Source organism: Dipteris shenzhenensis, chromosome 32 (genome assembly GCF_047967505.1).
Source record: "Dipteris shenzhenensis isolate YYH24624 ecotype China chromosome 32, Dip_SZ_1.0, whole genome shotgun sequence".
NCBI lineage: Eukaryota > Viridiplantae > Streptophyta > Polypodiopsida > Gleicheniales > Dipteridaceae > Dipteris > Dipteris shenzhenensis.
In genome coordinates, this window is record NC_141627.1 from 6,406,764 (window position 1) to 6,420,609 (window position 13,846).

General features: G+C 45.1%; 1 protein-coding gene across 3 annotated transcripts in view; it reads left to right on the forward strand.

Annotated features, from left to right (window-relative positions):
- The window catches only part of LOC147880236 (uncharacterized), a 60,683-nt gene extending 47,662 nt beyond the window's left edge, over positions 1 to 13,021 (forward strand). For 2 of the 3 annotated variants that reach the window (XM_087371181.1, XM_087371182.1), the window contains 3 exons: positions 11,824 to 12,059; positions 12,373 to 12,592; positions 12,911 to 13,021. In XM_087371181.1, coding sequence (XP_087227307.1) covers positions 11,824 to 12,059; positions 12,373 to 12,592; positions 12,911 to 12,991 — 537 coding nt within the window. In that variant the 3' untranslated portion in view covers positions 12,992 to 13,021. The remainder of the gene's footprint in view (positions 1 to 11,823; positions 12,060 to 12,372; positions 12,593 to 12,910) is intronic. The other variant, XM_087371183.1, reaches the window with a different exon arrangement.
- The last annotated feature ends 825 nt before the right edge of the window (positions 13,022 to 13,846 follow it).

The following is a 13,846-nucleotide window of genomic DNA, read 5'->3' on the forward strand; positions in this document are numbered from 1 at the left end:
CTCTATTGCTATGCCCCCTATTGCTAGACCCTTTGTTGTCTCTCTGCTGCTGTCCTCCATATCTCTCTTGCTATACTTGCACATCATGAGTCTATCTCCTCCTGGGGTATGCTGCTGCAAGATGTCCCAAGTGTTTATAAGCAAAACATTGGCCTGGAAGATACTATACCCACTGTAGGAACTCTCCATCATGGATGCTAGGAAGCAGAATGAAGTGAGGTAGATCCTCCACTCTGGTAACACATGTGACTACTCGGATGGAAAGAACAAAAGGGATGATCTGCTCCAATTGCATTTGCAAAAGATCTACCCCTTTGACCACCACATGACTGAAGCTTTGTGCTATCTCAAGGATGTGTGGTAAATACTCTATGTGAAGCCCAAGAAAGGATATGTTGGCCACTAGGACGGCCCCCAAATTTGAGAAGGTTTGTCCCTATACCCACTTGGTGAAAAACCTAATTGTAGTACATAGGTAACTAGGGCTCTGTGTAAGAACCTCCTCTAAATGATGTGTTTGCCAAACAAAATGTGATAGCATCCTTCCCCAAGGGGAAAGACTCTAGTAATGCTAGCAATGGAGCTTGCCATATGCACCTACTACAAACACAAAAAGGCTGTTTTGAAGGAGGTGAGTTCTTTCTTTACAAAAAAAAGAGAATTCCTCCTCACTGATTTAAAAGCCGCTTGATTTATTCCAATTAATATGTGCACCTGCTACTACAAATAGAATAAATCGAAGGTTGTTTTGAAGAAGATGTGTCTTTTTTTTTTTGCAAAAAAGAGACTTCCATTTAGTATGAATGAAACTCCAAGAGAACACTCTAGGGAGAAATACATCATGTGAGGCATGAGAAAATAAAACCAAATAGGCCAAATCAAGCTCCTATATAGGAGGTAGAAAATATCTAAGACTGAGGGTGAAAGTGCCACCTCAACCCTGTGGGGAATTTCAAGAAGAATGGGGAGCCACTGCAATCCCTCAAGAAAGCCTTCCTTCTGGTAGAGGATGCTCGTGAACCTACATGGTCCCCTAAATGGCTACCAAGGTGTGTATTTCGTCTATCGAGATACTAGCCACTGTATGTGCAGGGTGGTCGTGAGAACCATTCAAACTTATGTACATCTGAATCTCCAAATGTGACACACTGATATGCTCACAAGAATCTCCCACGAAGTATCCACATATGCATGCACAGATCTGTACAGAGTTAGTAACATCGTCCAAAGAACATGACTCGATCAAAAGTCATTGAACTAAAAGAGCCCACGAAGAGTCATGTTTCTTGTAGAAGACTTGAGGCGCTGCCGAAAGAGAGAGCCGTGCTACCGAGCCCTAGATCATGAAGAAAGGAGAACACATAAAGGTGCTCAAATGTGTAGTGATCCTCTCCCAAATGATCCTCGCCTGTCTATAATCCCATAAGCAATGCTGAATAGACTAATCAGCAGAGAGGTAATGAGTAGCTGTGGAATTTGTTCCAAATCTCGACCTCAACTGGTTCATTTCAATCCCTCCATGAATAGAAAGCCAAAAGAAAAGAGTGAATTTTCTATTCTTGAGGGATTTCCAAAGTCTCTTCCAAAAGAAATTATGCACATCAATAGAAATCTGAAAATTCTCCCAATGAGGGGCTCTGGTGGGCTCCCAGCCTTTGAGGCTGAGCTGAATCTCCTAATGAGGGGCTCTGGTGGGTTTCCAACCTCTGAGGCTGAGCTAAATCTCCAAGCATTACTAACTGTGAATCGAAAGAAGGGGTGTCTCTTCTCTCGGTGCCCTGCATCAATCCATTCCCACTCGCAGGGGTCCCACCGTAAATACTATTTGGGGACACCTCCATAGAGCCAAAGCCTCCATGAGCCCAAGGGAATGTTACCTAGGTTAGGGTCTAGATACCATCGTGACTATTTGTAGATACCATCCTAACTCCAAAAAGCATTGTTCCACATGACCTACAACCCTGACAGGCTGAAATGCAGTATGCATAAGAATATGATCCACAGATCTAGGTAACTTGTCTCCAGACTGAATATCAAAGGCCAAGGCATCCTCATCTGATCCACGTAGTCCCATAACTTGAAGTGGAATCCTTCATCTCATAAAGGCTCCTAGCCACGTGGCCATGGAGTGAAACTTGACACCCGTGAGAATCCAATCCAAGGGTATGATTGCATCAATTTGCTGGATTCTCCGTGCACTTCCATTGAAGTGGCTTGCTAACTAGAATTTGCGATCATTTGGAAGACATTTGAAGATCCTCCAAGGACCCACTGACGAAGCAGGGCCTCTCTCCCATAAAGATCACTGCATATAGTGAGAATTAGCTAGTGGTCTGCTATGCTTATCAAGTAGACTATCATCTCGCATGAATGGGTCCTTGCCAATCTCTTCCCGAGAGGAGGGCATGACTCTCCAAACAGCACTCCTGAAGGTCGCCAATCTCTCAGGATAGCATCCATAAGAGGAGAGGATGGAGCCCTAGGATGGGTCGAAGTGAAGATCCATCTAGTATCTTCATTTCAATCTCCACCTATGAAAGGAGAGCAGGAGTGTGTGCATCTAATGAAGAAATCCTTTCAAGGTTCCTGTCTTGAGTCCTCACAAGAGTCCTCTGACCAACACCTTACATAATAAAGCTCTGCTCTACAAGTCTGGATCTCTTATATTGAGGCCACCTACCCACCTAGGTAGGATGAGAGTGTCCCAAGCCACCCTGGCTCTAGTATTTGCTGAACCATCTAGACCACTCTAAATAAAACTTCTTATCGGTCCTTTGAGCTAAGCGATACAATCATTAAAATGGCACGAGCAAGAACAAACAAACCCCAACATACTTGGTTAACCACCACCACCTTAGAAGCAAGGCTATGTTTGGCTGAGCTCCCAAAAAGAAGCTTCCTCCTGACACTCTCTAGCATAGAGGAAAATTGTTGCAAAGGATAGATGCCCACGTGAATCTAGTACCTAAAGGAAACACCCCTCTGGATCCAAATAAAACTAAAATCAGCCCCCCAAAGCTGGAGTGTCCTCATCACTAATCCTAAAGCCATTAGATTTGTTTCAATTGATGTGTGTAATTGCAAGAAAAGAAAACAAATCCAGGGCTGCTTTGAAAGATGTGAGGTTCTGTGTGGTAGCATCCAAAACAACAGTAGTATCATCAGCCAGCTGACCATCAAAGAAGTCCTCACTCTGTCTAAGGGGAAGTCTCAGCCCAAAAATGTCTGCTTAGGATTTCAAAAAATTGCTCATTTGTTCAGCCAACAAATAAATACAAGAAGGGGGCAAGAGGACATCCCTGTCGTATTAATTTGAAAATCTGAAATCTCTCTTCCCTTTCTCCTCTGATATTTACCTGGCTATGGGCTGATCTGTATAAGGAGGAAACCCTTGTGATCCATGCAATTGAAAATCCAAAGCATGTAAGGGTACTTTCTAAGAAACTCCAATCTACTCTATCATATGCCATTTCAAAATCCAAGATTAGGATGGCAAGACGTTGGCCCTTCTGCATAGCTCAATTTGAAGCTTCCAAAAAGGGAAGAATATTGTAAAAAATGCTTCTCTCATGCTTGAATCCCAATCTGCGTATTGTGAATAAGATCTGGAAGAAAGGGCTGCAAACGCAAGCCAATAGCTTTGGCTAAGATCTTGAAAAAGTTCCCAATAAAATGATGGGTCTCCATTGGAAAATGAAACTTTTGCAACCGGGATAAGATGAATGAGACTCTCTGTAAGTGAATTGGGCATAGTATCAGAGTCCCAAATGCCGTGTAGGATTGAGGTAACATGGTCCCCAATCATAACCCAAAAAGCAATAAAAAAGGAAGCTGTCCACCCATCTCAGCGTGGGCATCTGACCTTGTGAATTGCAAGAAGTATGGACCTGAATTCTGGATTAGTGAAAGGGTCATCAAATTAATCTGTCTTATGTGGTTTACCAATACTAGAGTACTCTACCAAACCCTATGTCTAGCATCATCTTTGTCAGACATCCTCACTTTGATTTCTTGGTCAACATATCTGACCTCGGTAACACTCGGTGATGTCACCAGGAACAACTCTTTGATTACCACATTTGCTTTGGCCTCTCCCTCTGAATCTGAGTCGGACTCCTTTTTGTTTTTCCGATTTCTGCAGTCCTTTGCAAAATGTCCTGGCGTATCACAGTAGAAGCACTTCTTCTTTTGCTTCCTCTTCGAAGTCTCCTCGTCGTCAGAGTCGTCTTTCTTGGACTTGCCACCGTTAGGCTTGCCCTTTCCTTTGCCAGCGTAATCCTTTGCCAGCATCGCCTTGTCGTCTTGGTCATCGTTGTAGAGCTTCTCCCGAGCTTCCTCCTGTAGCAGTAATGGACCCAACTCCTCAAACATCAGAGGTTTGGTCCTCTATCGTGCTGTCACAGTCGTAACAAAGCTCTTGAAACTCCAAGGTAGTCTCCTCAGTACCATCAAGGCCAAATGGCATGAGTCTGTCTTCTGACCAACTGCTGCCAGCTGATCCCTCACCACCTTGACCTTCGTTAAGTGGCTATGTACCATATCTCCTTCTTCCATATCAAAATTGTAGAGTTGATGCTGAAAAAGCGAACTGTCTTATATAGATCCTTCAGAGTGACCCACGCCTCTACTGATGTATCGGCCATCTGGATATGTGGAAGAACAGAGTCTGCCGTAGCCCTTATGATTAATGCCAGGGCATGGGCATCTCTATCTTCCTAGGCTTCGAGCTCCTCTCTATCTACTGCCATGACTATCTCCCCTTGCCTGTCCACCAAGTCCTCCGGCTTTGCCTCCACTCCCGTTGTCAGCTTCCACAACTTTTGAGCCACTAAATGGCTCCGGATTTTCACCTCCAGATCGGGTAGTTGGTCCCGTCTAGTTTCCCAGACCCTCCGAAGTTAGGGATAGTGAATGAGAGAAAACTTGGGGGAGGAGGAAGGGATAGCAGGGGATGAAGAGGCTGTAGAGGTCGACATCTCTTTTGTTTATACCACACAGTAAAGTTGACCAAACTCAATCTTTTAGTAGACCAGAACTTTGAACGCACCTGACTGAACCTGAGTCACCCTCCTTCTCGCAAGGGCACAATCCTCTAGTCGTGGAAGTCGATTCCCAAGAGCGTTTGAATCAGGGTCGTCCTCAGGAAGGTCCCTGCCTTCAAGCTCCCACACCTGTGAGCCTCCTACTTGGGCTCTGATACCATGTTAGAAATTACTCAACAGAGGGTACGCATAGCGGAAGACTGATAGAATAGCCCAGGAACTCACACAATGTGGTGTTGGGTGTGGAATCACAAACTTCTTAACTTATGTGCATAAAATAGATGTGCAAACTCATCAATAGACAATGAGCCAGTCAGATAGAGAAACCACCAAAATAATATATTTCCGTCCAAAGCTATGGACACAATACAAAAGAGATAGATCCAGAGTCCCACCAATGGTGTGGTCCTCTGATCTTACCACAAGGTACTTCTCCTATCTGCTGGCTATCTCTAGACTCGAGCCCGCGTGCTCCACCTCGAGCTTCTGTAGACTATCCGTCTAGATCCCTTCCACCTTGCTGTCTTTGCACCAGCCTAGGTGGGCAGCACTCTGAGCTAGGTCTGCATCTCTACAGCCCACTTGAATCCTCCTGGATAGAGGCCCACAGGTGGCTGTTCTGCTGCTCTTTCTGCTCCCTGAATTGCTGCTCCAAGTGATATCGAATAAGGCCAAGGGCCTCTGCTTTTATAGGCCCCAAGGGGCTGGGAAAACCTACTGACCCAGGCCCCTAGATTTGGCCGACCTGGTCGGTTCTTCCTGCCCCCCCTGGCAGACTTTTCTGGCCCCTCCTGGGCCGCCAACTTTACTGCCCTATATAAGGGCTGTTGCTGGGCTCTTTTGAGCTGCTGCCTGGCCCCAAGGGCAGCCCCCATTTGGCCCTACTCTTGGGCACATCTATGACCAGGTGGCTGGCTCACCATAGCCTCCACCTCTGCCCCTTCTGTCCCGCTGGTTCTGCCCTCTGCCAGGCTCTCTCCAGCCACGTGTGCAGCGCCGTACTGATCCGTACTGCTGCTGACGTCAGCCACCATGTGTCGCCATCATGCAGCCACTTCTCACCTCCGTCTGGAGTTCCAAATTGCCACTGATTTGCTCCTGTACCTTCTCTAGATGTACTGCCCACATGACAGCCATGATGCTGTCCATGTGGCAGCCCCTTTCTCTCTTTTCCTGTGGGGTACTGCCCTAGGTCTCCCTCCCCCATGCTCTCCTCATATGGGGGCTTACAGATGGGGAGGTGACCATTCCAACACTCTTGCCTAAGAATCTCATGCCTTCTAGTGTTAGCAATAGTATGGTAAAAATCACTAACACCAGATAGGACTGCTGCAACATGTGAAGGAGATGACACTCTACCCTGCAAATGAGAAATTCATATCTGCAAAACATCCTTCGTGAGGCCATCCTTTGCATACAATGCATATGAAATCTTGATACTAGCAGAGCGGCGCCTCTCATGAAGCTCAGCAATCATAAGAACCACTAGAAAGTGATCCGAGGTGGTAACTCCTGGTGCAATGTATATTGAACCTCCTTTGTCTAGTGCCCAATCATTAGAATAGAATCTATCTATCCATGCATAAATGGGCATCTGCAACCTCCTGTTCAACCAGAGACCTAGAGCGAATACGGAAAAGTGTGAAAGGCATCACTTGTCCAAGCATCTCTGCCATAGTATTGAAAGAGAAAGGCATCCAAGCTGCTCTCTTCAGAGACTCAACGCCATAGTACTAAAAGAGTTCCCAAGTTGCTCTATCCAGAAAGTCAATGCCACCTTCTCTTCCCCTCTTTTTTCTGAAGGTAACTCCACCATTTTGAAATCACCTCCAATAATCCATGACTCTGCAATGAGGGCCCAAGAAAGAGTTCCTTACGTAAAAGGACACGGTCCCCTTTATTGGTGGTTGGATCGAGGCTGAGAAGACCAACCTTATGTTCGCCAATCAACAAAATGACCCACTGTGTTATACTGGGCAAAATAATTTCGTGTTCGATTAGAAGGGGAAGAAAGGAGTCTGATACTGAAATGCACATTCCCCCAGGTGCCTAAGGAAGTGACTAAAATGTATGACCTGAAAGTAATTTACTTAACTTAGAGCAATCTCTAGCATCTAGCTTATGTTCTTGAAGAAAAAGTATATCGATGGGACCACTAGTAACACCTGGATGAAGCTGATTGCGGATCAGCTGCCTATAACCACGATGACCGAGGCCTTGAATGTTCTCACTTACCCGACCTAGCAGTGGAAACAAATTCCTTCGCGGTAGTAGGCCTCTTGGCCCCGCCAAAGTCATCAAGGCAGAGAAAGAGTTCCTATGAAACATGTTTGACACTGTGGTATGTAAAGTCCTTGCACTCAAAGAATGTGAAGAATGAAGAAGGGGGCTTCTCAGATGAGGGACTAGTACCTCAAAGAAGATCTGGATGAGAGCCATCACTGGTCCTATCCAAAACTGAACTAGTATGGCACTGACCATGACCTAAGAAGAGTCCGAAGCCTCACTAGGCGCTACAAGAATAGGAGTGTGCGAAGCTTGGATAGGGGTGGCCCTCTAATGCTGGAACTGGTGCCGCACTGGCTGATGTAAGAGGAGTGAGGAGCATCACCATTCCTGACTGAATTGGGAATGCGAGATGTCCTGATCGGGATCGGATCCTAGGTGGATGAGGGCCCCTCCTGATTTAAAGGTGGTGGAGGAGCCACTCTCACTCTAACCAGAATCCAAAGTGGGACAATAGGTACAAGACATGGTGCTACTGGATGAGAGGCGGTGCCAAAGGTACACTCTATCGAGTACGAGAGGAGGCTACACCAAAAGCTTTCTTATGTCTTTTCTTCTTCTTTGGGAAATCTCTTATGAAATGCCTAAGGATCTTGCATATTTGACCCTGGTCCTGCTTGCTTGCAATCTCAACTCCCTGCCAAAAAAGAGAGCCATCTGGGTGCTGGAGCATAATGTGGTCAGACAAAATGTTAGGGTTAGAGACAATGACCCTAACTCTAGGTACCCCATGTGATCTGATCGACTCTGCCGCTAAGAGGAAATACGAGGGAGAAGGGGGGGATTCTTAGTGAGGCCACTCCAAGTGTTGCCCCGCTCGTGGCAAGGAGCCGACAGTACACCTAGGGTAGACTTGGAAATTGGATGAAAAGAGACGTTGTCTGCCTATCCTCCTCTAGTGGTTCGAATCCAAGAGAGAAGGGCTTGAGGAAAATCTTCCTGGAATTGAGCGCTAAGGGATTGGCATTGAGCACAGTGCTCGCAGCTCAAGGAGTGTCAAAAGCCATCTGAAAAAATCCTCGTCCCAAAAGTTGAATGTCAATGAGTTGCAGGGCAAGGTCCAAAGATAAGGCCACATGCATCCATCCCTAGCGTGTGATTTGGAGGAGGGGTGGGACCCATGGATGTGTGCAAAGAGTGTGGTGGAGCTCTCAAGCTCCACATCCTTTTGCAACTGCAGCAGCTCATCTTTTGACAAACTACATGCTCTCTTGGCTAGTGGAAGTGGACGAGGATTCCCTAGATGGGTTGCCATTCGTCAATCAAGGGTGAAAGGATGATTCAAACTGATGAAAGATCCGTCCATCGTTTGTAGAGGGTTGAGGGAGAAAAGTAGAGCTGGAAATCCTAAGTGAAGGGAAGGGGAAAGGCTAAGGATCTAAGGGAAGGCTGAGGTTGATAGGGGAGATAGGGAGCTGAGAGGGAGGGTCTAAGGGAGGGAGGTGGAGAGGCTGAGGACTACGGGAAGGCTAAGGGTGATAGGGGAGATAGGAGGGCTGAGAGGAGGGGAGGAGCTGAGGGAGAATTTGAGATAGGGTAGAAAGAGAGGCTAAGAGAGAAGAGGCTGGGCTGGACTGGAGATGCAGGAGGATTTGGAACAGCTATGGTGTGGAAAAGAAACGGTTCAAAGCACAAAAATGGAGCCAAAAAGCCTGGAGTTTGGAGCTGAGATTGTGCCGATCCTGGAAGTGTTTGGAGCAGCTGGAAGTACGAAGATTACAGCTGCTGTAAACTCGAATTGGGCCTGGTAAGCTCACTGGAACATGCTCCAACTTCAAGCTGTTATAACATGGCAAGCAATAGCCAGGGAGGGCAGATTTTGGGGTGCAGGATCCAAAAAAACTGTTGTATCATCTGCAAGCTCACTATCCAGAAGCTTCTCATCCTACCTAAGGGGAGGTCTCAGCCCAAAATGGATGCTCATGGATTTAGCCATGAATTAGCACAAACAAGGAGCAAGAGACCATCCCTGACAGACTGAACCAAAATGCAACAGGGTACTCTATCAAAATCAAAGAGAAGGGCCAGGCCCTAGCCGCTATGCATAGCCCACTCCAAGCCTCCCAAAAGAAAAACATATTATAAAAAATGCTCTAGCCATGCACAAAACTAGTTTACATTCCACGAATAAGATTTGGGGGATCGGGCTGCAGCCGCAAGTGATTGCCTTTACCAAGATCTTATATGCGGTGGCCAAGAGAGTGATGGGCCTACATTGGGTAGTCAAATTTCTGCATGCCCTTTTGGGATAAGATGAATGAGACCTTAGACAGTGGATGCTATTGGGGTCTCTGCTGCATGCTTTGGTTGGCTGAGGATACATGATTGTCTAGTGATTGGATGCCATTCACCGTTTGAAGTTGAGCAGAGAATTACAGGGTGGGCTGGACGGGGAGTCTGCGGGCGTTGGTTTGCCTGTGGTGCAGCTTCCCAGAGACCTTTGTAATCAGCCGCTTGGCTTCAAATGAACGTTAAATAAATACCGCAAGGGGTGCCAAAGTTTGGGGCCAATTGGTGTCCTTGTTTCTGAGTAGGAGCGCTCTAGCTCCCCTGTGATTTGTTCTATGGTGCATATTTACTTGTCAATTTACTGTGTATGCTGTAATTAAGTGGATCGTACCACCCTTTACATTGTTGAGGCTGGTTTCAAGAGGCCCTGAGGGGAGGAAAAATCCATTGGGTAAAGAATCCCCAAGCTAGTGGAGGTCGAGCTCTGTCAACATGATTTGAAGGAGCAGCATTGACAAAGGTGGAAGGTAGGAACTTTGAGGATAGGTCTCCACAATCAATCAAAGGTGATAAAGTATTACTCTGAACAGCTAAAATAGAGCCGGAATCAGTCAAATCTCTGCTTGTGAGGGGGTGGCAAAGGATCCTAGAGAGGGGTCCATTGTAGGTCCTTGATTAAGAGGGAGGAGCTACTGTGCTGACGGAGAGAGAGGCTGCTCCTCAGGGTGGAGATCCAAAGGAGTTTCCAGATCTGCTGGATCTAATCTGAAAGTCTGTCATCTATAACCATAAGCCAGAACCCCTTGTCTTAATTACCCGGATCTGACCCACAAAGGCAAACCAAGGCGATGGCAAATGAAGAATTAGCTAGCTAATGTTGGAAAAGTTAGTGATGAACTATAGATATAGTCCATTAATTCACCCTTGGGGTGATTTGGGATTCAACTTATCAAAAGGTCAAAAGAAGATTTGTTGTGGGAGGACGAACTGTTACCAATCTGGATAAACACCCTACAATCAAAGGAAGCGTGCAATCGAGGCAAAGTAAGCAAGCAAGGAAAAGACACTGTACACTCAAACGCAGAGAAGAAAAGCCAGCTTCAATTTAAGACTTGAGTAGCATACCAGAAGAAAAAAGGGCTTGTGTGGCAGCACAAGAACAACAACAAGGCCTGCGTCAATGTACTATAGGGAGGTCCTATAAGAAAAAGGGAAAACGAAATGATGTACTTAGAGGCGGTGATCATCTCACAACACATGGCTAGAAGCATTGACAACTTGTGATTGACAATGGCACATTGCGGCAAAGTGGCATTAGCACATCACACTGTAGAAGCCCTCACATCGGATTCATATTGGTGTAGTTAAGCAGCAGCACCTTGCAGTGCAAAAGACCTCAGACGAGACGACTGAGGCTCCTTGGGAGCCTTTAGAGGAGTGAGCAGCAGAAGCAAAGAGGTGGCAAGTAAAAATACAATTTTCTGAAGATGTTGCGCAATAGCAAGACCTAGCAGGAGAGAGAATTAAGCGCAAGGACTCTGAGCATTAAGCTTATGGTCACAGAAGCAACAAACAATATCACTGCATTGAAGAAGACCATGGGTACAAGCAGCAGAACACATATCTGCAGGATAGAAGTAGAACCCATAAGCAAGCATAGAAGAGCCTGTATTGGCAGTAGATCATCATCAGCATCAATATAAATTTGCAAGAAAACAAACCCTTTTGTGCTGCTAGTGGAGTCCTCATGTTGTTGCTGCTCCCAGCTACCTGTCCTGCTTGTCAGCCCACTGATCCTGCCCCCTCTCCACCTCCTTGCGCTCATTTTTCCCTTCTCTCACCTGCTCCTGCCTTCCCTGCTGCTCAACGAGCTTGTACACAGCATCGATACACAACCCATATAGGCCGTACAGGGCCCATACAAGCAAAGAATAAAATGGGACCCTTGCATGCTCTACCCTCCACAGGAAGGGGGCTGGGACGATACTCATTAGAGAGTAACTGTCCTAATAACATCTTTTTTGTCTTCTTGTATAATAAAATCTTTTACTTTATAAACCTTTTTTAGAAGGTTGGCTTCCTATCACTGCAAGAAAGATTTTTATGTTTGTTGTTTATATCCTATGATTCAAGCTGCCTTCATGATATTATTTTAGTTTCAGACATAAGTTTCAGCAACATTTTTTTATTTGATCCTGATTGATAGTTTCTATAGTAACAGAATTGGTCATGCTCACAACACTGTAAGATCTAATTGCCAATGCAGTCAATAAAGGGATTCTGTGAAAGTTTAGAGGAGTTCAAGTGGAATTATGGAATAGCCAAGGCATCACTGGGAGATTACAATGAAGCAGAAGAAATTCTCACACGTGTGTGTTCTGAAAAACTTGTAGATGATTATTATTATCATGCTTGGCTCTCATATTGTCTTATTATGAATGGGAAGGCTTATCTGGCATGGGAGAGGTATCTTCAGACAGAGGCCTCAGATGAATCATTAAGGTGTCATTCTAGAAGCTTCTAAGCTCATTTCTTAATCATTAGGGATTTCAGAATCTCATGTGCCATTTCCCTCTTATGTTTTCAGCTTAGGTTTGCAATGTGTAAAAGACTAGTCTGACATCTACTGCTCCCTATTGTATAAATCCCACGAGGAATATGTAAGATGAGCAAAGCCACTGAAGGAGAACATAAACTGTCCCACACAATGAATTTATGTTTGATGTGCTTCTGCATTAGCCATATTCTGCGGAGTTTTAATGAGTTTACGTATGATGAATTGATATTATATGCTTTGGGGTTTTCCTCTTTTCAGCCTTCTCCAGTTAATAGCCAACGAGTGCTACAGGACTGGTCAGTTTCTATATGCAGCGAAAGCGTTTGATTTACTCATGAGGTCAGATGAATCTCAAGAGCATTGGGAAGGACTACGTGGAGCTTGTGTGGGTGTTTTTGAGAAGATCATTACGAGGACCGAATCAGAAGACAACCTCAGGGAAATCCTTATCCTGCTTAGAGGTTCAAACAATCACCAGGTATTGTGTTTTGCCTCAGGTTACAGAACAAGGTTTCCTTTGGTGGGTAATTGAAAAGTTATGTGACAACCGTTTCTAGCTTGAGTATCCATATGTGCATCATATTCAGGATGCTGGAGGCTTTCTGGCCTCTTTCAGCTTTTATTTTAGTGCATGCTGCATATATTTATTCAACAAGTCTCAATGTTGATATTATGAGGAATTGACTTGTGTCTTATGTATCTCACAGAACGTGACATAGACTTCACTCACAATTAAACTACACAGGTTGTTCATTTCATTAGTTTTGATCATATATTGTGTTTGTATATTTGACAGGCAGAATACATATCAAAGATCATTCAAAATTGGGCTACGGAAAATATTGGCATTTCTTACTCTCCACATAAAGAGTTTTAAAGAAAGTCTTATTGATTTTCTATTTCACAGCAATTAAGTTCTTTATTTGTGAAGTGTATCTAGTACATTATTCTATAATCTGATAAGGAATTCACAATGCATCCAAAGAAAGTGTTTATATCAGTTGCTGCTATGTCAAATGCTTGTGGAAACGTGATTTCCAATAAACTAAATTCATTATTTATTTAAATTTTGAAATAGCCATGAATTTTAGAACGCCAGCAAAATGTCCTCTGGCCAACCCTTGATGTGCCTCTTGCAAAATGTCTGATTGTTCATGTGGCGGTACACACTGATGCAGAACTTTGTCGGGACCAAGATGATAGAGAGAACCGGTGATAATGCTAAAGTTGCAACTGCAAAGGGTGAGGCGCTTGCGTTTGTTGCGGGACAAGTGTTGACCGGGGATTCTCGTTTTGACGAACTGGAACATATAATTGGGGACAAGCTAGAATGATGCCTTGCGTCCGGTGCACATCCAGAGGTGATGGGGGTGCTCAGCCTAGGGGCCGAAGATAGTGAAGTCATTCAAGAAAATGTGCATGAAGGATGTTAAGTGCTCATTGAAAATTTCTTGGACTAGGCGTTGGAACGCTACCGACACATTCTTGAGACCAAAATTCAAGACGTTAGATGTGAACATGCCCCATTTAGTGATGAACTTTGTCTTCTCTTGATGTTACTCCGCCATGCGGACTTGGTTGTAACCACTAAACCTGTTGAGGAAAGAATACATCTCGTGGCCAGCGATGGCATCAAGGACAAAATCGAGGAAGGGAATGAGAAAGGGGTTGGTCATTGCAGCCGCATTGAGCTACTGGTAATCCATGCAGACATGTAGCTTTTTGTTCTGCT